The 20480-nt window shown below is 42.0% G+C and overlaps 1 protein-coding gene across 1 annotated transcript in view; it reads right to left on the reverse strand.

The window, feature by feature from the left end:
• Positions 1-20151, reverse strand: part of LAMB4 (laminin subunit beta 4) — a 42828-nt gene extending 22677 nt beyond the window's left edge. Inside the window, 19 exon segments of the mRNA XM_036400936.1 lie at positions 658-778; positions 1460-1581; positions 2766-2951; positions 3662-3793; positions 4720-4870; positions 5820-5854; positions 5856-5903; positions 6354-6463; positions 7149-7328; positions 8452-8640; positions 9284-9404; positions 10427-10641; positions 11211-11274; positions 11423-11611; positions 12238-12311; positions 13951-14086; positions 17084-17241; positions 18435-18497; positions 20103-20151. Of these exon segments, the coding sequence (XP_036256829.1) occupies positions 658-778; positions 1460-1581; positions 2766-2951; positions 3662-3793; positions 4720-4870; positions 5820-5854; positions 5856-5903; positions 6354-6463; positions 7149-7328; positions 8452-8640; positions 9284-9404; positions 10427-10641; positions 11211-11274; positions 11423-11611; positions 12238-12311; positions 13951-14086; positions 17084-17241; positions 18435-18468 (2265 nt within the window). The 5' untranslated portion in view covers positions 18469-18497; positions 20103-20151.
• Between the last annotated feature and the right edge of the window lie 329 nt (positions 20152-20480).

Genomic DNA, 20480 nt, shown 5'->3' on the forward strand with positions numbered 1-20480 from the left:
GCCATGCTGTGTTTGTGACTCCAAAAGCAGTGTCTGGCCAAAACTTTTACTTGTATTACTGTGACAGGGAAAAATCAGCTGAAGGTTCTATGTCCAAGTATAGCTAGCCCTTGCCAGGTCCAGTTCTACAGGAATAATAAGAGAAATAGACCTAAAAATATTTTTCAAGAGAAGGACCCAAAACTAACACCCAGTTCCTGACTTGATGGAAACTTGCAAAATATCTGGAACTGATTCCCAGGAAGTACAAGACTAATTTTACTTTTCCAAAATAATCCTTAAAAATATGCATGACTCAAACAAATTAGAGATATTTTAAAAAACCTAAGTGATGAGGAGCTGTACAAATTTATATCCATAGCCACAGCATCTTATCAGCACATACATATGGACTGTGATCATAATCAATGAGCAACAGATAGAGATACATGCAACATATGCAACAAGTGTGACTTGTACTGCTCCGTGAAAATGTAACCAGATACAATTCTGCCTTTCCATACAAAAATATGCAAACAATGCCAATGCAGGAAAACAGAAGCTGAATTTCTATTAGAACACACTATTCCTTATTTAAAAATACTTCTAATAAGTCTGTAAAAAAAATAGCACTGTGTAGAAATACAACCTCAAGGGACTTGTGACAGAACTACTCACTGAGTCAATCAAGATGAATGATTTTGCCTTTTTGTCAGAGGCAGAGAGCTGGGAAAAATACACATCCACAAAATATTCTGTTCCTGGCTCCAGGCAGACTGGAGTTTGCAGAATTGCAATCCTGTTTAGCAGAAATGAAGCACAGTTATAGCCAGGAGTCAGGACAAGGCAAGTTTACTGAATGTTGTGAGCTCTCCCTTCCCTTTGTGCCTGCAAACTGATGCCTGCAGCCTGGAGCAAGCCCTGCTGCTGTGAGGAGCACACCCAGCCCCATGCTTGCAGGCTTTGGGAAAGCTGCAGGACTTCTGCCACACGATTCTCTAAGTGCAATTTAAACTGAGGAGATTAAACTGAAAATGGCAGGTTTTACTGCTTCTAGCAAGGGGGTTTGCAACTCACTGTTCATATTCATCCTTTCCTGCCCCTATTTGATCAAGACACATCCTCTCAGCTTCTCTCTATTCTTTACACAGGTCCAAACTGAAAAGCTGGTTTTGAAAGTAGACTAGGACAGTGAGTTTAAGTCAATATTTCCTTTCCGTTCTGATCTTCACCAGAGCAACCTAACCCTAGCTGGATCTTAGGCTGCTCTCCTGGGTTTGGCAAATGTGTGCCAGATTAAGGACTGGGGCATCAGAATCTTCCTTAGACCCTGTGTAGTACTGTGGTGTGCCAGCAACAGAAAAGGCCACACATGTGTTTCTGATATTCCCACTATCCCACACATGTGTTGCTCTGCAGTGCTTCAGTAAATGATTTGTACACAGAAGATCTACAGGCAAAAAGACAGCAACAGTCAGACCTCTTTGAAGCTGGGAGATGCAACTCATGTGGCTCCTGTGAAAGGACCTTGTTTTTGCAGTGTTGACCCGACAAGATACCAGCAGGCTGGATGGCAACACTTGCAAGCCAGTCTTCCAAGAACTATAAACAAAAGACAAAAAATCTGGCTATATTTTGTATCTGAAAAACCTGCTTTCTCTTTGCAAGTGTTAATGAAAGCCATCTGAATCACTGCACACTGCAGTGACAAGACAGACTTTCTCTTTATTCTTTACAGCACTGAAAAACAATGTTATTGTGAAAAATTCATTGTATTTGCAATAGATAATGAAAAGCAGAGACGGAAATGGGACCTCATCTGGTTCAAATGGAAACAGCTCTGTTAGAGTCATTGGAGTTGTTTCTTTTCTTAGCAGTGTTTTTCTGGAGATATCCTTTAGCTGCCTTTTCACACATCTAATAAGAAATAGTAAACATAAAAGACTTTGTATCAAATGTATTTAAAACCCAACTCTTCAATCCTTAGACAGAAAAAGCCACCTCAAACTAACCCACTGAAAAATTGTTCCAATGTTTTAAAACACTGGGAGATTGTTTTGCCTGAGTGCTAGTCAGAGAACAGAACACAATAGACAGCAGGAAAATCTTGAGGTGTGGGACTGTCCCAGAGAATTGCAAAAGAGTAAGGAGTATAAAAAAGCTGGTACCAATAAAACACTTGCGTGTGTTTTTGAAGACATGGGTAAGGACCTGAGTTTAACCAGATTTGGATTAACAGATTTCTCTAGACATGTCATCATCATTAAGAAATCTTCTCCAGGCAAAAAATAGTAATTTGGCTATTTTCCTACAATTTTCACACATCTCAGAGTCCAGATGGAACAACTGGGAAGCAGGATGCCTGCAAAAGGCCTGGATAAATATCTATGCAAATTACTCCTGCCTGTACACACTTTACTGCCCAAAAAACCCAGCTAGGACTACATGATGCATGTCTGAAAGGAACTGCATTTTCCATGTGTTTGATTTTTGAGTAAAAGTCCAGTCCAAGTAAAGCTGCCAAAAGAGAAACACTCAGAAGATGTAATTTTAGCCAATGCTTAGAAAACACTTCTAGAGCAGATTTTTCATATTTGAGTGGAAAGGGTTAAGGGAGTCAGTGGAGAACATATTCCTTGGTTGGTAAGGCAATTTGTTACTGGGTGAAAAACCAAGCAATTTTAATTTTTGATATAAAGAACAGGGCAAGTTGCTCATCCTATTGTTCACAAAATAGACCCTGCGCCTATCACAGCATCACAAGACACACAAGACATCGCAAGTACCTCAGGCTCGTAGCGAACTGTGATATCAAAGTCCATAGCAAAGGGAACATTGCTGATGGCAAATCTGAGCCCAGCTCCGCTGGGAACGCGGGCGAAGCCGTGTCCTGTCCAGGTGACAGCCCGGCCAGCGCTGGGCGGCCGGAACACCAGCGCCAGATCCGAGCCCTGTCCAAACTGCATCGCACCCTGCAGAGACACACTGGCATCTCCAACAACACACAGACTCAAATTATAACAAAAACAAACTCGGAAAAAAGAAAGGAAATATTTTTGCCACTTTGTTTACTTATATCAGCCATCAGTCTCATCTTCTGAACAAGCTCGAGATTGACGATCTAAGAACTCTCCCAAAGGTAGGATATTTGGGGGCACATGTAAAGGAAAGCTTCTTATAACTTTGCAGCAACAGCAATAAGAGGGACTAGAATAATCCACTCGCCTCTGAATATTTGGCATCTCCAAACATTCACATTGCAAACCTTAAACAGAGTAAGCCTGATTTCATGCATGGCTGGACCATTCCATTATAAGCTAGATACATAAATATCAGTACTTATAATGGCTGCACTTAAGTGCAGGAGGTACCATGCTAATGTCTTGGTAAACTTGTTGAAAATGTCTTGCAACCAAAAAAAAGTTTACCTTTCATAAGGCCTTTTCTCTTCCAAAAATTAATGGAAATGAGTCTACAAAGGCACCGGACATAGCAGAGCAAGCCTGTCAGTGTGAATAATAAAATTTCCAACCCAACTGTGTACCAAAAAATTTATTTCTGTCAGGATTGAAATGTCTAAGACTGCAAATCCCATGTGCTCAGACATTTCCTTGCCCTTTGTTACAAAAGAAAATTTTATTATTTGGTGTAAACTTAAGTAACTACTCAAGTACTAATTTACCTGCTCCAGTCCAGATTTCCTTACAGTTCGTTTCTTGTCCCTGTTTAACACAATCTTTCCATTTTCAATCATGAACTCATAGCCTTTCTTCTGGAAGTAAATGTCACACCTTGGAAGAGTGCTTGGCTGAACCTATGAAGTAATAAAAGAGGAGCAGCACTGTCTCAACAATGTTGAAGGGTGGTAAGCAAGTAAATGAAAACCCACATTCTTAAAACAAGATCTATTCTCGCTGGGAGAAACTCTAAACTGTGGCTCAGCAGCTGCTGGAAACCTTTTTCCCTCACTCCTTTAAAATTAACTTGCACTTTTCCCTCATAAGCTATGTCCCAGACATCTGTTTTCCATTTAATTTTTGGACTGCAGGATAATTGCTGATTGTGATTATAGCTAAATATTTGTGGATGCAACATGCAAATAAACATTTTTTTATTATTCCTTATCTATAGTTTCTATACATGTCAGAGAAAAAATGTTAGCAAAAGCATAGACAGAGGAAGGGATACATTCCAGGCTTGCACTCAGCATGGGGGACAACTACCCCCATGTTGAAGGGGGGGAAAAAATTAATTTTTCTAAAAACATTACAGATGGATGCCAAATTCTTGAGGAAATTAGGCTACAATCAATGCCATTATATAAGGCAGCAGGAATTAGTCCAATGGAGCAAAGAGTAATTTGATTCTTCCCTTGTTGGAGATTCTCAGAAATAAAACATTTCATGAGAGCTATTGGCAACTCAAATGCTTTACTCTAATTTAAATAATTGAATTTATTTCTCTAATTCATGCTAGACCAGCCTGCACTTAAGAAGCAACAAGGGCAGCTTTGCAGGTCATAGCGTGCTGTAGTGACTGTCCCTTTTTAACAGCCACAGTTATGGAATAGTCATGTCCATGAAAAACAAAGACAAACTGACAATGGCCAAGGGATTTGTTCTGCATTTTCCTGCTAAAGAGCTGCTGCCCAAGCAAGAGCCCTGCTCCTCAGCCTCAGCTCCTGTGTCACCGCTGCAATGATCCCCTCTCAGTAGAACACCCAAAAAGCCAAGTACCTACCAAGGGTGCAGAGCCAGAAAGGGGCCTTGCATGCTCAGCTTCATAAATATAATAGTCCAGGGGCAGAAAGAAGAATCCTGGAGCTGGCTCGTTGCACTGGCGGCTCACGATGTTGGGCAGACACTCGCACTGGCCGTCCTTCGGCGAGCACCTAGGGAGCAGTTGGAAAAGGGAGGACATCAGGGTGGCACAGCTGGGTCCTCACAGCATGAGGGCAGCTCACACCCACCCTCATTCCACCTTTGCTTAATTTCTCCCATTGCTGGATTACCTCCATTACTAAATTTCTTCCTATCACCCACCTCCTCTGTTTCTGATGCAATGCTACTTTTCCATGACTTCAGAGTTCACAACCTCCTTTGTCTTTGTCTGTTCCATACCTGAAGCACTGGTCCTTTTGTTTCCTGAGCATCTGTTACTGTCTATTCCTGTGTAATTTCTTGTATATTTTTCTATAAGAATCACTATATCATGATTCTTAATAATCTGTCACCCACAATTATGGAGGCAGGACATGAGATCAGAAGGACCTTTGATGTGATATTGAATGTTTTCATATGCTTACACGTATATTTAACACACCAGGTGATTTACCTGCTCACAAGGATATGCTCTACAGCACAGGGCTGTGTGCTCCTCTGTCTGAAGCCTAACAGCAGTAGTGAAAACCCCTGCCCAACAGATTTTTGGAGAAGCCCAAATGAAACCAGCCTTTCTTCTAAAATTATACATTTTAATAGGATAAAGAAAAAAAATCTAGCATTTAAGGTAGGAAGCTAAGTTAAAAATCTCACCTCTAACTTCTAATTTCTAATAATATTAGGGCCTCTGGTTCTCTCAAGGCATGTTTTATATTTCATATTAAACACATCTAGGCTCAACCAGATTTAAGGTTGGCTTCAAAGGAAATAGGTAAATCCCCTTACCACAAATAAATTTCCAAGATCTCCACCCAAATTTACATTGTTTGTATATTACGAAATTCCACCTACATTCTATTTTCCTATCTGTACTGTGACTGTATTAACCTAACCAGAAAGTCTAGCCTAAGAGTTTATAAAAATTAAACCCAAGAAAGAACTTGAAGAACTTTAACTTACAAGTTATTCTGGGATCCACCAATATCACAGTCACAGTCTTGGAGAACAGCCATACAAGCTGTTGCCAAGACCCCAGTATCCTGCCTGGTATAAAAAGAAAGGTTCTTTTATGGCAAAGTTTAAGTATGCAAAGCAAAACAAAATTCATTCTGCTACATGAACAATGGAGCACTACTGTGCTTGGCCATGGGAGATTGCTCCTCTTACCGGATAGCAGGCGTGCTCAGCCACTGCAAGAGCCAGATATTTACCCACTTGTACTAGCAAATTGCTCTGTAAACAGCTAAGATGGATCAAGGACATAATTTTACATTTCCTTTCTGGGAGTGCTCCTCCCCCTGCAATTTGATTGCACAAATATTTGGGAGCAGTGAAAGAAAAGCAGACGTGTCAATGCAAATTGGGAGCATACAGCTATAAAATGATTTTGAATTTTGACTAATTGTTTACTTTTCTGGCAATGAAAAGGTGTGAGATAGGTGAGGAGACTTCCACAACCACATGCAGAAGCAAAACCAAAAACTGAGTACATACAAGGCATCTTTCACAGCGCTGCCCTGTGGTGAACCTCTGGCAGAGGCACTGTCCCGTGGCAGGATCACAGACGGAGAAGGGCAAAGTGCCCAAGGGATCACAGTTGCAGGCTGCAGGGACAGAAAAGTGCAGTTACCTCTGCAGGGCCCAGTGACACCCCAGGACTGGCATTTACATTAGATGTGGCATCAGCATGACAGGCAGTGTCCATCCTCCACACAGACACTCTGGATGTGCCCCTGCACCCTCCAGACTACCCTTGGAAATGGACAATTTCCTCAGTGGGTGCCTCTCTGGGGAGAGCAGAGGCACTGGCAGAAGGCCTCAGCAGTGGTTTGCCAAGGGCTGTGTGCTGATCTGCACTGCAGTCCTTGTGTGTGGCTGAGCACCTGGTGTGGGCATAACGTGCTCACAAACCCACAGAGCACCTGGGCAGGGGTGGGATGTGCTTTCACCAAGCCTTTCTCAGAGGAATGGTTGGCTGGAAGTTCTTTTGGCAAGGCAGCAGCTCCTGTCATCTCAATATCCCTTTTCAATTAAGTTGCATATTTAATAACCTTTCTATTAACAACAGCCTGATCTGTTATATTATTCTATGAATTCTAAAAGTGATTTTGCATTGTTTCAGCCTTGGATGCTGCACCAGAAACCTTGAATTTTGTTGGTGTTAAATTACAGTAGACAACTGGGTATTTGTGACTCAAGTAGAGCATTAGAGTGTGGATCTGTGCATTCAACTACCTCCCTGCCTCAAAAATGCTTTGGAAAGGAGACTAGCAGAGGTGTTTTACATACGCTGGCAGCCCAGGGGGTCGCTGCTGCTCAGCCCGTGGTAGTTTGCCTTGCACTTGTCGCAGCGAGCGCCCTCCACGTTGTCCTTGCAGGGGCAGCGCCCCGCCACCGTGCCCAGCGCGGGGTCCGTGCGGCGCTCGCACACGCCCTCGGGCAAGGTCCCCGCGGGGTCACAGTTGCATGCTGCAGGCAGGGCCAGGGAGACACACAAAAAAAGCACAGGCAGAGGTAAGCATGAAAATGCAGTTACAGAGCTACTGGCGATCTGCCCTTGCCTCCTTAAGGACTTTTCCATGCCAATCCACTGCTACAATTAAATAATACTCGGAGTGTTTTCTCCATCCTATGTTAATAATGAATTTAGGTTATCTTTCAGAAGAAGAGCTCTCATGTCTGAAAGATTATTTTTCTTGCATATGGCAGGTATCTAGCAAAAGTTATTTACTCCTCCCATCATTTTGGAGCCTCTTCTGTAATCGCTGAGGGTCACAGAAGCAACATCACTACTACTATTTATATTTATATTGACCTTGTTCAAGAAAAATTATAGCTTTGCTGGATTTCTAAGCTCTGTTTAGCAAGGAGCTGGAATATGCAGCTCTTTTCACAATGCTGTTTGGGGGATACTGTCATGCAGCTACTTAGTAGGGCAGTTTGGATGTTATAGGTTTGGTAACATTTTTACATCCATGTGGACATTTAAGCATGGGGATGGCCATAGGGCTCAGAGCAAAGGGAACCAGAACTGATAGTACAGGGATAAAATGTTTCTAAAATCATGGGATATTCAGGGGAGTTGGAAAGAAAGGTTGGGCCTAGTAGGCCTTGGGAAAATGTTAGGGTAGCCCCTGGGAAAATGTAAGGCTTTACTGGATCATGCAAAACTGCACCTGTATAATCATTTAATGACTATGATAAATTATATGATTGTCATATGATAAATCATATGATTGTTTAATGATTGTTTGGAAAATGGATATAATTATTGTTTAATTGTAACAAGAATCATGAGAAATTATGTTTGGGGGGGTTTGATGGAAATTACAAGAATCCATGCTTGGATTAAATCAATGTATACAATAGAACAATATAAATTTAATAATTAATATGTAGTTATATAATGATAAGGGAATGAAAACATGTCCATCCCAAACCCATGTCAGGTCAGATTTGTGTCTGTACCCTGACACCAGAGCTCTTCAATAAAAGCACCTGTATACAATCATTCCATGACTATGTGTTCCTGAGCACTAACAGAACAGCCCTGCTTTGAGTCACTCATACAGCAGTTAAACGGGAAGCTTACGGAGGCAGGGCTGAGGATCTGAGATGGCTTTGAGCGGATCCTGGTAGAAGGAAGGTTTGCAGGTGTCGCAGTGCTGGCCGGTGGTGTTGTCCTGGCAGTCCTCACAAACGCCACCGCTGACCCCGCCGCTGGCCTGGTACACGGCCATGTCAAAGTGGCACCTGCTGGAGTGGCTGTTGCAGTTACAACCTGAAGCCAAAGCAAACAGGGGGTGTTTCACACCATGGAAATGCTGTGCTCTGGCGACATTGCTGTCTACACTTAACACAGCGTTACTGGCTACTTGTATGGTTTCAGTGCCCAGCAAGATTATTCCCAGGCCTTGTGTGTTACAGCTGGGGGAAAAAAAATTGGAGTTTTCAGACAGTACTGTATCCTAAACTTGGAAATGCAGGTAAGTGTGTTTGATATGCAGTGGGGAACACTGCTCTGCTGAAGAAATCTCTAGCTAAATATTTGTTTACAGATCCTAATATACTATTCTTGTGTATACTGCATTATTCATTACTGTGGAAACGAATAATTTAGCCTTATCTAAATTCTTTCACTCACATGGAAAACACTGTGCAAACCAATGAATGATCTTTTTTGGATTAGCTGCTTTTCCCCTTCTTTATTGTTTTTTTTTTTTCCTGTATGAAGAATAAGAACATGAAACAGCTCTTCCTCTTGTAGGATAACACTGCACCTGTGAATGCAGGAATCTGTTTTTCTGGATGAGGCATGAAAAAGTCTCCCTTCCAGAAACTTGGCCATCCCCTTATGGATTGGACTAGGATTGTGCTACACCCACTCCTGGCTATTAAAAAGGAAAATATCATGTTTGAGTTACGTTTGCAAGCATTATCTTGTGTCCCTTCAGCTGGCCTCCAGGGAGCATCATTGTAGAAATCTTTACATCTTTCACAAGAGAAACCTTCAGTGTTATGGTGGCAGATACATCTCCCATGGACCTGTAATGTGGTGAGAACAGAGAGCAGGTAAGGTGACAAAAAGAGAGGAGAGGAGAGGAGAGGAGAGGAGAGGAGAGGAGAGGAGAGGAGAGGAGAGGAGAGGAGAGGAGAGGAGAGGAGAGGAGAGGAGAGGAGAGGAGAGGAGAGGAGAGGAGAGGAGAGGAGAGGAGAGGAGAGGAGAGGAGAGGAGAGGAGAGGAGAGGAGAGGAGAGGAGAGGAGAGGAGAGGAGAGGAGAGGAGAGGAGAGGAGAGAGAGGAGAGGAGAGAGGAGAGGTATTTGCTTAACATATGTCAGCAAGATCAGGAAAATTTGAAGCTCTTTGGCTCCCTCAGCTGACATAATTTTCAATTATTTGAGTAAAAGATCTAGAGAATGCCTCCAGACATTAACCAAATAGTTTTAAAGCCACTGAGCAACATTTAGAAAAAAATTACTCAGAGAGATATCAAAGGAGACATCAACATTTTTAGATTATTTCTCTCTCTCCCTATATGTCTTCAGATTGTGATACATATTTAACAGGAGAAAGAACTCTTGTTCCCAGAGGGAAAAAACTTGCAATCACATTACTGGAATTTTTAATAATCCATTTTTCATGGGTTAGCTTTGTATTATCAACTATTCTTTGTGCCAATGCCTCCTCTCCTGCTGCAGAGCCTCTGAGCCCAGCTGGAGTGTGGAATGCACCCAACAAGTGGCCATTCAAGTCTGCACATGCCATAGGCTACTTACTCCATTACATTTGCACCATTACAGCTCTGGAATTCTGCTGCTATTATCAACATGTCTTGTCCCAGTTGCTTTTGAAACACCACAGTAGTGCCAACAAAGACAGTTTCTGTGCATTCCAACCCCGGGTTTTAAAGGAAGAGTCTGCACTGAAACCTTTAACAACTAGCAGTTGCAAATGGCCAATCCAAAGATTATCAGAGATCTTCCTTCAGCTCCCTCCCTCCATCTCTTCCTTCTCACAAAACACCAATCAAGACTCCCCTTTTTGGAGACAGAGTTAAGGACGCACCATCCCCGACTGATGGAAAACATCTCCCCGGAGGTTCTGCATGGAATCACACTGGCTGGCATGGCCATTGCAAAAGCAGCTGCCCCTCACAACCATCTCATAGATGGCATAGTAGTACTTCTCAAGGGGATCACTGTGCCTCCTCCCAAGCAGAGCATCTCCAAGGGTGTGGAGTTTAGTAAAATTGATCCTTAGGTTTGTCAATGTAATGAGATCTGGAAGGAAAGAAGAGAGATCAGGAGCCCGAGTTCAGGCTAAAATGAACAGTATGAAATCTTCAGCTTGAATCAGTCATCCAAGAATTTTCCTATAGTGAAGAAATAATGAAAATGATCCACTATTGGCCAAGATCAGTAATGCCTACAGTGGCAGTGCAGGGACCCACTCCTGGCACACAGCTGCCACTATAGGCATCCTAAAGTGTTAGCATCCTACTTAGTATGGCTCTGCATTTTCCCAGCCATTGTCTTCATGGGTCCATGTGTACCTCTGGGACTGCTCTCAAAAAGCAGTATGGATTGGGCCTGAATCCAGAGGGAAAGACAGTTTAGCTTCACAGATGTGCTCTGCAGAGCTTTGCTGTTTGCCCCTGGGGCTAGAGAACAAGACTGGCCCATTTCATTTATTAATACAATGTGTCCCTAAGATCTTTAGGTACCTAATTTTTAACATTAGGTACCTAATTTTCATTGACTTACACCAACTGAGCTGTTGACCCTTTTCAGTGTACAAAACAAAAAATTACCAGCAAAGTGTCTCTGGACAAAACATGTAATGTCCATACCTTGGATATATGGCACATATGGATTTTCTATTTCAAAGCTGGGATCCAAGGCTTTTAAAACAACCTGCAAAACAAATCAATAAAGCTCTAAAGATGAGATGAGCAGCCAACAAAGGGATCAAAGGACAGGCCTCTGCTTTTAGCAGACACAGACAAGAGACCTTCAGTTCCACAAATGATTTGAACTCATACAAACAGACACTTGACCGTACCTCGCCTTCAGTGGAGGGCTCAATGTCTGAATATCTTGAATCACAAACAACATCTCCAACACTTTTTGCTGGACCAGAAGAGATGTTGGGGAAAGAAGCTGCACAATCATGTGCAAAATATCTAAACACTTTCCAGGTCTGACCAAAATCGGTAGAGCGCTCAACCAGCATGGCTGCAGGCCGAAATGTCTGCAAGAAACATTTCAAGAATTCCCTAAGTCGGCATTAATAAGACACCTCAGGGGTTGTTGTATTGATATTCCTCTTTGGAGGATGTTAAAATTTTGTATTTGAGAGTTTATAGGCTCATTACAGGTACTGTGATAGTTACAGGGGTCTCTGAAAAAGCTCATTAGAACCTCTCTCTAGCAAAAGGGAAAGGTAACATTTCATATAGATAAGTGATTACTTGCTAAGTAAGGAAGTTTACCATAACAATTAGGAATTTAGTACAAAAAAAAAAATTGCAATCATCTGGATCATAATTGATACACAAAAACTGAACTAAATTGAAAGAGCAACTGCAGTTCAGATATGTCCCACATTTTTTGAGTGTAATTTTGCAAAGCATTTTTTCAGTTTTAATTCTTGGCTTTATAGAAAATAGGTTGAGAAGGCACACAAATAGGAAGCTGTTCAGTCTATCCTCCTCCCCCAAGGCAGGATCAACTATAATTTAACAATACTTGACAGATGTTTATCTAACCTGTCCTTACAAACCTCTAAAGATGGAGCTTTCAATGCCTCTCTAAGCAGTTTATTCCTGTGGTTAATTAGTGTATAATATTACATAAAAGCTCTGGTAAAAAATGTACCTTAAAGGTCAGGATAAGATGGCTGAATTGGAATAAAGTTTCTAGGTCCAATCTAATGCTGACATGGTCAATGCCTGAAAAGAGAATGAAAATGAAGAGCACAATGTGTACATTGAAGGGGTTGCTGAGACAGTTTTCCCATGGAGGATTTAAAGATGCCTTTTCCAGCAGAGCAACTAGACCCTTTAGGGCATCCCCTGTGCACAAACCTGTGCAGCTGGACCTCTCTCTCTGGGGCAACACAATGTGCTGCCTTCCTGCCACTGTCACCAGCAATGCTGCATGTCACTGAGACTGCAGGAGATGGCTGAAGGTCCTGCTCACATTATTCATTCTGTAAATGATGGTCATGACAGGGTGCTGGGTTTGTGTGTTTCTATATCCAGTTAGGTTTATTTCTTAAAATCCATTCAAATAATTCACTTATTGCTAAGAAAGAAAAAGAGAACTAATAAAATGAGGTGTTTTCTTCATGCTAAACAGAACTTTTAAACCCTTCTATACTTTCAGATGTGAAATTTGTCATGAGCAGAACTACTGCACCAGACATCTTCCAAAACTGCAACAAATATGGAAAAAAAACATCCAGAGGTCACACACTCCCTGTAGAGAGTGCCAGGAGCTCAGCTGATATCCCCATTGTTCACAGCTACATGCACCATCTCAGGATTCCTCCTGACCAGGCTGTGCATGAGACCCCATCCCAGAAGAAAGATAGAGAGAACAAGGAAAGCTCCTCTCACAGCTGGCCCACAGCTTTATTGGCAGTGGTGTCCAGAGCCAGTGACAGATCCTTTCTAAACTCCATGAAAAAACAAGGCTTATGGATTTTCAGTTGGATACTCAAAATAGAGGTAACATATTATCTTAATTTTTCTATGCCTGAATTTCCAACCAGTCAAATGCTTTTCACATAATCACTGTATGTCAAATAAGACAGAGTAAATGTTATTCCTCCTGGCATGTCTTCCCAGAGAAGCTGTAAGGATACTTACAGCTATCTTCACCAATTCTGGGATTGCACACATCCTCAGCAAGTTGCAGAGGACACCAAGCTTAGTGGTGCTGCTGACACCTGTGAAGGATCAGTGACCATCCAGAGGGACCTGAAAAAGCTCGAGATGTGGGCCCATGGGAATCTGATGAGATTTGTCAAAGCCAAGTGCAAGGTGCTACACCTGGGTTAGGACAACCCCCAGAATCCATACAAGCTTGGGGATGAATGGATCAAGAACAGCCCTGCGAAAAGGAACTTGGAATATCAGAATAAGGGAGCTGATAGCCAGGCTTTATTTAATTTTTTTCCTAAACTATTAGTTCTTTAAAAATAATTTTTTTAAACAGGTATTTGTAAAGACACACTGTCATTATATTACATCTGTAGGCAAATGTGTATTTTGCCCCAAATGAAAATTCTCTGTCAGAGCAGACACCCTGTGGAAAATATATGGCTTTCATGTATAATCCAGCATTACCACACATCCTCTGGTCAGCTCTTGGGGGTGCTGAGTTTAAAACTTGTCCATAGAAACACAGACTTCCTGAATTCTTGTCTCGCTACACACAAATGGGTCTAAATCACTCAGTAGTACCTAATCAAAGAACAGATGCAGGCTTTTGCTCATCTCTTCATGAAGGCAACTTTGTGAAAGCCCATTATGTAAAGAAATCCCACAGTAACATTTGCAGTAATACTTTCTCTAAGGAACTTACCATTTTCTGACTGCCACCACTTCTTTTTCCTTTCAGGCTCAAACGTTGTGATAACATTTTCTACCATGTGACTGTTGTGCTGGGTATAGGGATTATATGGGTATCTGGAATCACAGAGAAAGCATTTCTCTTCAGCCTAGAAAACAAAATGAGCAGAATAAAAGCTTAATTTGGATTCTTCACTAAAAATTAGATGGATGTACACATATTTATGCCATTGCAAGGCTAGAACCTGTCTTGTTGCTCTGGATGCCTGTGCTTTTATTTTCATATACAAGCCCAAGAGAACCATCATATGCAGGAAGCATGCACATAGTAAGGGTTGGTCTTGGTCTTCCCCAGGTACTTTATAAAAATTGCACTTTTCAGTTGTGGAGAAGGGATCTCAGTAAGACCAGGTACAAGGTAATTAGTTGGTTTGGGATGACACCACCCTCCTGACTGCTGTCAGCATCTTTTGAAGCATAGCAGAACTGGGAAAGTTTAAACCAATGCAAAAAAGGAAAATCAGGGTATCAATAGGATACAAGGGTAATATTTGAAGATGTTACAAGCAGAAGATGAAGGTAGTAATGATTAACTGATATCTCAGTTCTGAATGAGAGGCTTTGATAGTGAGGGCAAGGAGTTCCTGTTTAAGGTGATAAGATGGGGATTGAGTGGGAGAGCAAGAAGAGGTGATAAGGTTAATATACTGGGCTGGGAGATAGCCTGTGCTGGGCCACGAGGAGAGCCTGAGCAGCCATGACAGCCAGCAGGGTCTCAGGGAAGTGTTCAGCAGGGTGGGCAGGGGTGGATGCACTGCACAGACACTGCAGGAGACTTGGGCAGAGCATAGTGTGAGGATGCAGGAATAAGCCATAGCAGAAGGTGAGGCCCAAGCTGTGTGCCTGGCTGGTGGGGACAGTGGCAGGAGGAACAGGGGATGACACAGCACCCCAGAGGGAACTGAAGGAGGAGGAATGAGTTCAGTGCCCATGGCTGGGAAACTGGAATGACCCAGAAGGAGATGGGGGGCACACTCAGGATCCACAAGGAATTGAGAATGGTTTTAACATCTTTGCATTATGAAATCACCTGGGAATTATTTGCATTTAAATAAGTGAAGATATATAGATTTACAGGTATAATTAATGTATTTTAACCATGGTAACTATATATTATATTCAGTCATTCTATACTACACTTGACAAATGTATGAATGCACATTTTAGAAGATGAGCAAGAAATTAAAAAAAAATACTATGTCATCTCATTTCACAAAGCTCTGGTAAAGAGAGCTCAGGTTGTTCAAGCAGTTGGAAGGACCATGCACACTCATACTCTGGTTTTTATAGACATACAATATGACACTGGGGCAACTTACGTTTAAGGTTGCTCCATAAAGTCTGCTCCAAAGGACAAGCATGTGCATGTCCATGTCTGGCAGATCCCACTTGCCTCTGAATTGTGCAGCTTTATATTCTCCTCAACACTGAGTGCCCTGTCTTTTCTTTTCAAAACATACGTAAGTAGTAAATCCAATCATTGAGCTAAAACCCACTTAACCTACATTTTAAAAACAGTAAGACATATTAAAGACTAAAAATTACTTTTAGTGCTTCTTTCCAAACACAAAGCAGTTGAATTTTATTTTTTCCCCATCTGAATCCCAGCTAAATCCTGGCTCTTGGTAGCTTGCCACATTGACTAATACCCACTTTCATGAGTAAGGTTTGCTCTTAAGAAATCTGACACAGGTCATCAGGAGAGAGAGGAAGAGCTTTGGTTTACAAGATGCAAGATGCAAAACTTCCTGGTATGTCTCCAGCAAAGAATTCAAAATGTGCTGGTGAGAAAGCAAATGAAAAGTGAAGTGGCATTCTGATGCACTGTAGGTGCACAACACATTTAAGGCAAGCTGATGGAACAGAACACATTGACAAAGGGTCTCTCTCTCTCAAGCTCTGCAAAGCAGCAGTTTGTGGTTTTCATTCTCTTCAGGAAACAGCCACCAGGGGTCAAGATATGTTGAAGCAGCATAAAATCACAGGGAATATTGCAGAACAGCTGCTCCTTTTCATGAGTCTGTATTTACATAATTCAAAGGATAAGTACAGGCAAGTGAAAATATTATTTTTTTTAATTGCTTTTTGATCTCCTCCTAAAAAGCAAGAATAAAAGGCAATCATCCAGCTTTAGGATCAGAAAGAGGTTTCAGGCTATTTTAGCAAAGAGATATTTACATTTTGCAGAAAACTGTGGATACAATATGCAACCTGGAGCAGTGCTTGGTTCCATGTCCATACTTTACTCTGCAAATGTGTCACAACATAAAGCTAGAAGGTCATAAACTGTAATTATTTTCAATTGCTTATAAATTAAGCTGTATTTTAACTTCCTCTTCAGCCTAGCCTGTTATTTAGTGACGATATTTCTATTTGTGGCAATTCATTAACTCAGTGGGGCCAAGTCCTCCAGGATGTACAACATTTCTGCACACCTTCCATATAGCAGTGGTTCCCCCGCCTCACTGCAGCCAGGGAGTGAGAGGCATCCCTCTGGTCAGCCACATTTTGGATCTGCTGACCAACCCACATGACCAAAGCCTGGACCACAGCATTAGGTCTTCCCTTTTCAGAGGCAGCTTTCTGCTCTCAGCAACACTGGCCTCATTTCAGATCAAAAGTGAGGAGAGTGTATAGTGTGAATCTCTTAACAGGCTCCTCAGGTCTCAACACCATATGGACATGTCCTCTGGAGAAGGTCCTGCAGCCTGTGGGACCCCTGCACTCACACACAGACCATGCGCTTCACCTCTGGGACCTGAGTGGGAAGAGGACTTGCAGAGCAAAGCTCCTTCAAAAATCCCTGTGCTCAATCCCTGTGCATCTCAGGGAAGTTTCTCCCCCTTGAGAAGATACACATCACTGTGGAGGCTGTTTGCTGCCAAACCCTCCATATGTGCTGCAGTGAGGCACAGCCTTCCACCAGACTTGGTGTCACACTGTCTGATAATTATTCAGATAACTCCCACAGGAACTTCCCAGTCTGGGCAAATTCCCTATACAGATGAGAATAAGGTTAGTAGGAAGAGTGAGGACATGGTTAGTAAGAGGAGTTCAGTTTATTAAAAAAGAAAGAGCAAACCAACCTCTAGGTAGCCTAGAATGCAGTACTTCTGAGGGCTGCTCATGCCACAGGTTGACGAGGCTGTCAGTTGCTTGCTGCGGCCCTGGAGGAGGTCCCCAAGGGCTGGGTGGCAGGACCCAGCCCCACAGTCATGCTGTGCCTGCTGGGGCCTTATCAGCACTGAGCATAACAGAAGATCAAAGAAAGATTAAATTGTTTTGTGTAGCCAGCAGTATTCTCCAGACAAAATCAGTTAAATCCCAACAAAAGCAGAAAGCTCAATTATCCTCTGCCTGTACCCCTTTTGTCCTTAGTTATACATTTTTTAAAGAACTTGAGTAATGCATACACCAGCTGCAAAATAATAATAATAAATATAGCTAGCATATTGCAAATCTATGCTAAAACTTAAATTTTCAGCACATTGGCATTTTTACTGAAAAGAAATGTGTCATGAGCAATAATTTATTATGCTTCCCACCCTGACGTACCCATTGCCAGCAATCCTACAAAAGAGCATTTCAATTGACTCCGTGAATAGAGACAGATTTGAATTAATTCCACTTATTTCTGTTGAAATAAGTGTTCCAAGTTATAATGGTGGAAATGAGACCAGGATTGATATCAGGGATCCCCCAGATTTTTTTTAATTTGCAGTGAATCCCTAGTCCAGTGTCAGAACCCTGTCAGACCCCATGAAGTGGTAATTAATAAATTAAAAGAGTAATTCTGAATTCTCTGAATAACTGCAGAACTTCTTTGCTTAGCCTGAAATAACTTTCAGTATCTTCCCTTACAGGGCTTTTCCTTTTAAACAAGTTCTGTCCTGAAACTCTGCAAAGGAATGGGTACCTTGGAGGCTATATCCATTCGGCTTTACTTGGCTCAACTTGTTAGAAAAGGTGCAGTTAAAAAAACCCTACAACTGATACTTGAAGATCCCACAAAACACCAGAAATACAACTACCACAGTAAAAATACAGCATTTTATGACCAAATTTCAGTCTAGGGCTCAGGCTATAATTCAAATGATGAGTGACATGACTGTTCAGATGTAAAGCAGTGCCTATGTTTAGTTAGCCTGCTCTTTTTAGTTATACAAATCCATGCTGATTATTCATTAGCAGATGTTGATTGCCCCTTTCAGGACCTGAATCAGACTCAATTACAACATGTATGTTTTCTTTGTACTTGAAGATATCATAAGTCATAGGTCCCTCACTGGCAGGAGAGTGGGGAATAAGGATTCACTGTCACGTGTTTCTCAACAGCATTTTCTTAAAAGAAGTGCTTTAGCAAACTCTTGGAAAGGTGTGTAAATCATATGATAATATTTCAAAATTGGCCTGAGTCACTGTAGCATCTGTACTTACTGAGGTGTATCAGGATGGCCAGCCCCAGCCTCATGCCTCCCCATCAAACTCTGACTGGTACTGCTGCAAGAGAAAAACTGGTCCATCACCTGGTGCTCTTGCTCACCAGGGCACACAGGTGTACTCAGAATTGACTGAATTCATTTCAGCCTTTAGTGAAGTGACAGAAATGTAATAAAGATATAAAGACTAAAAGGAAACCCTGGCTTTGATTTAGTTGTAGAAAAAAAAATCTCATGATGGAAACTTCAGCACTGAAACTAGGATGAAAGTAGAGAAGCACTTCACAAAGGTTTCCAGAGAAGACCTTGAAAACATATTCACACTTAGTATAAAATACAACCAGAATGCTATCAGCTAAAATACTACAGTATTCAAACTAAAAAAAAAAAAAAAAAAACCAAGTGGATTCAGCAGGAGGGCTGTTTGCATGTTTGCAGAGATCTAGCTCTTTCTCTGGAGGTTCTAGTTTGTTTTCATTAATTTAAAAGATAGTCAGAGGTCCTAATGAAGATGCCACTGAGAAATGCCTGATGTCAGGTACTATGAATTTTGTTGGAAATCTGATGTAAGTGCATCTTAATGTTTAGTGAAGAAAACAAGGTAATGTCAGCATCAGTGCAAAAAACTTGTACAGGGAAAAATCAGCATGAGTCCAAAAAAGTTGATTGTGGCATTATGGCATCCTTCCTCTTCCTATTTACTGGAAGAAAGTGAGACTTGCCAACACAAAACTGTTGGAAAAACAAAAGGCAGCCATGGGTATTAAAGATAATCCAGTATCCTGCCACCAAGTAGAACTCCCAATCCAAACTGCCCCCATCTTTGCATCTTCCACCTCTTTCTCCACCTGGAGGAAGCAGTGCGGCTTGTACACCCTGAAACAGTTCCAGCTGCTGGGGCATCCCTGTATGAGCATGGCCCAAGCACCACTTCCCAGCTGTGTTCTTGTTCCTCACAGCCATCACTGTACTGAGTGAGCTTAAATGAAATACACCCCCAGAGTAGTGGGAACATAAAGAAAAGCACCTCAGGTATTACAGGCTCCATGTGGGCTTGGTGCACCCAGCTCTATACAGCACATGACACAACAGCTGCACCTAGATGAGTACTTCAGTAACCAGAGGCAGGGAAAGCTAGCAAGGGTCACCAGGCTTTCATGCTGCTGCAGCTGCTCTCACCTGCCACAAACACAGAGAGCCTGGCATGAGACAGGGAGATGACACTGGTGAGCATCCATGAAGCTGTGCCTGGCTACAGAGAGAACTGGCCACAGATCCACTGTCTGAGGCAAAACTGAGCAAATATTTTCCTCCTGTGTTGGACTTCAAATTTTATACTCTGTCAGAATAATGGGTAGACTCAGAGATGATTTAAGGTGCAACCACTGCCACAGCACTGCAGTGAAATACAGGTGCCCATGGTGAGTAATCTTGGCAGTTACACATCCAATCCCTACCCTAACACTGTGACATGTAACACAAGTGATACTCTCTAAACATCACTCCCTTTTATGGACAAACAAGGACTAGAAAAACCCCAACAAATTTTGGTTCCATGCTTAACAGGAAAATTAAATACTGAAGAGGTCTTACCTGGGTTCCAGGCAGCCAAGTGTCTCAGCTGGGAATGAACAGAGCTGAGTGAGGGAAGCAAGCAAAGGCATACCTGTGCACTTCAGCTGGAGAAGACAGCACATCCCCTGAGGCACCAAGGTGTAGGTGAGAATGAGACCCAGCCTGCAACCTGTCAAAAGCTTGATTTGTGAACTCCTTCTGCTTCTGGCATCAGCAAATATATTCACTGAAAGACAATTGTGACAGGTTAAGTTCATGGCAGAAAAAGTTCATGCAAGTGAAAACAGAAGGCTGGGATTCTTAAAGTGCTGACAAACAACACCTTGTCTGTTGTTTAATTAAACATCTGTTCAGTTAGTCTGGTTTGAAATCAAATATCAAAGTCTTTATAACTAGTTAGCATCAGAAGTCTAGTGGCCCTGGATTATCTGATGATGGGCTAAAAAGGATTCACACAGCAGGAGTGTGA

This window comes from Molothrus ater, chromosome 5 (assembly GCF_012460135.2).
Source record: "Molothrus ater isolate BHLD 08-10-18 breed brown headed cowbird chromosome 5, BPBGC_Mater_1.1, whole genome shotgun sequence".
NCBI classification, from domain to species: Eukaryota; Metazoa; Chordata; class Aves; order Passeriformes; family Icteridae; genus Molothrus; species Molothrus ater.